The sequence below is a fragment of the Amphimedon queenslandica genome, unplaced genomic scaffold (assembly GCF_000090795.2).
Source record: "Amphimedon queenslandica unplaced genomic scaffold, v1.1 AMPQUscaffold_12692, whole genome shotgun sequence".
In the NCBI taxonomy this organism is placed as follows: Eukaryota; Metazoa; Porifera; class Demospongiae; order Haplosclerida; family Niphatidae; genus Amphimedon; species Amphimedon queenslandica.
The window spans coordinates 25553-27606 of NW_003547072.1; the positions used below are offsets into that span (position 1 = coordinate 25553).

The following is a 2054-nucleotide window of genomic DNA, read 5'->3' on the forward strand; positions in this document are numbered from 1 at the left end:
ACCTCTTTAAAACGGTTATACTTATTCGTAGCTCAAGAAGAAAATGAGTCTCTCAGAGGGGGAAAAGATGGTATTTCTAGTTAAAGAGTGACGCGGCTACTAACGCATGCATTGATTTACTGAACAAAAAATATTAATACAAAGCATAAACACTGGTTAATATTGTGTGTGAGTTTTGTTTGCATGAATTGTATTCTCTTGGAGTTATTCAAGAATAAAGCAAGAAAATCCCAGTTTTTTACTCCAAAATCGGTCAAAAAATCCCAACCCTCCTCTGTTTACTTAGCAACAATACAAATGAATGGAGGTTTGCCACGCCCACGCTTCCGTTTCCAATCCCTTTCATTTACTCTAATATCTATGATTATTGATAATAAAATAATGCCACGCCTCCAAGCAGGACCAAGCTGCATGGGAGTTGCCACTTCTGCAAGAGCAAGTGTAACTGCAGCTAGGGAGCTAGCTGTTATGGTAATCCCTTGGCCTCAAGAGCACACTTTCTAAATTTTTTACATAGTATGTTTTTGATAGATAGTGGCCACAACAAAAGCTGTGGTTTTGAAAGTAACCCATGATGTATGAGTGCAATAAGTATCATAGTATACTGGCGGCTTAGGCTAGCTAAGCCGAACACCTCCCAAACAGCTTTAGGGGCGAGGCCACGCACCTTTGGTGTCTCATTTTAAATGAACCTCGAATAACTTTCAGGTGTTAATTAATAGCTCTTTTTGTTATTCATAGATAGTATTACTATTAGAGACAACTCACTTGTCGTTGTATACAATTGTGAAACACGTAGCTTCATCCAAGTTCTAGCTCTAGTTTTAGGTAAGCCTTTATGTGATTTAGAATATAAAAAATACTAGTATTGTGAACCCAGATAATTATGATTGTTCTAGGGTCTTTGGGAGAACTTCTGCTAAGAAATCCTAGGCTCAGTGTAGCTTCTGCTATTGTCTTTGGAGGAGTTTGTGGAATGGCTATCACAAAACTCCTTATGAATATTGCTTATATTCGTTTTATATTTACCATGTGTTTTGCAGTAGGGGGCTCAGTTGGAGCATTTGCAGGGATCACAGCTTTTGACAAATTAATGGGATATCCTGGTAATAATAATAATAATAATCTATTTGTGAAAATTTTTATAACTTTAGGTGGCTATTATCACAGAGTTACTAGATATAGGATTGCTGTAGATGTTGCTCGTACATTGTTGGGGATAGTATTAATATTCTTATTATTTATTACTGCTATGAATGTGCATTTTAGTATGATAGACTCATTCATAAGTATTCGTTATGACTATGAGACTCATACTGTGTCTGTTTTCTTTGGAGCATTGATGGGAGCAGTAAGTGCTTTGACTGTAGGCCCAGAACCAATGATTAGACAAATTTTGTCTGGTAAGAAAAAAATTAGCAATTACTTTATATGTATTTGTATATATTATTAGTAGGTTATGATACAAGGTCTAGTGTTGGATTGAAAGTATTACGTACTTGCATTGGAATAGGAACTGGAGCAATAGTTGGATCAATTGCACTTAGTAATTTCATTCCAGATGAGCATACCTCAACTGCAGCAATTGTTATGGGTGGTCTAATTGGAGCTTTTATTGGTTATAAGTACTGCTCAAACCTTTTATCTTATTATTATTAATAAACATGGCATCAAAATACCATTCTTACCATAATGGGCGTGCCGGTGGTGGGGCTTCAGCTTCATAGGTAGTGATGGGCGATATGGCCAATTTTCTTAATTTTCGATAACGATCGATATTGGACTTTTTAAGGAAATATCGATTATTAACGATACGATAACCACACCTTCATTTTGGGGGCGTGTCAAGGGTGTGGCTAATGATTTTGGCACAGATATAACTGTACTTGTCATGAGAGAAGATCATTTTCATGCTCTTGAACTTGGTTCTCTTCTTATTGGGGTAGGCTGAGCTAACAACTGGTCAGTTGCTTCTTTCTTGCAGTTCAACAGTGCAATTACTTATTAAAATTAGTTATTTAACCTTAATAAATGGGCGTGGTCAATAGATCGAT

General features: G+C 36.4%; 1 protein-coding gene across 2 annotated transcripts in view; it reads left to right on the forward strand.

The window, feature by feature from the left end:
- Positions 1 to 1666, forward strand: part of LOC105314661 (uncharacterized) — a 4987-nt gene extending 3321 nt beyond the window's left edge. The window contains exons 5-8 of one of the 2 annotated variants that reach the window (XM_020003299.1): positions 742 to 828; positions 900 to 1106; positions 1155 to 1403; positions 1454 to 1666. In XM_020003299.1, the coding sequence (XP_019858858.1) occupies positions 742 to 828; positions 900 to 1106; positions 1155 to 1403; positions 1454 to 1659 (749 nt within the window). In that variant the 3' untranslated portion in view covers positions 1660 to 1666. The remainder of the gene's footprint in view (positions 1 to 741; positions 829 to 899; positions 1107 to 1154; positions 1404 to 1453) is intronic. The other variant, XM_020003300.1, reaches the window with a different exon arrangement.
- The last annotated feature ends 388 nt before the right edge of the window (positions 1667 to 2054 follow it).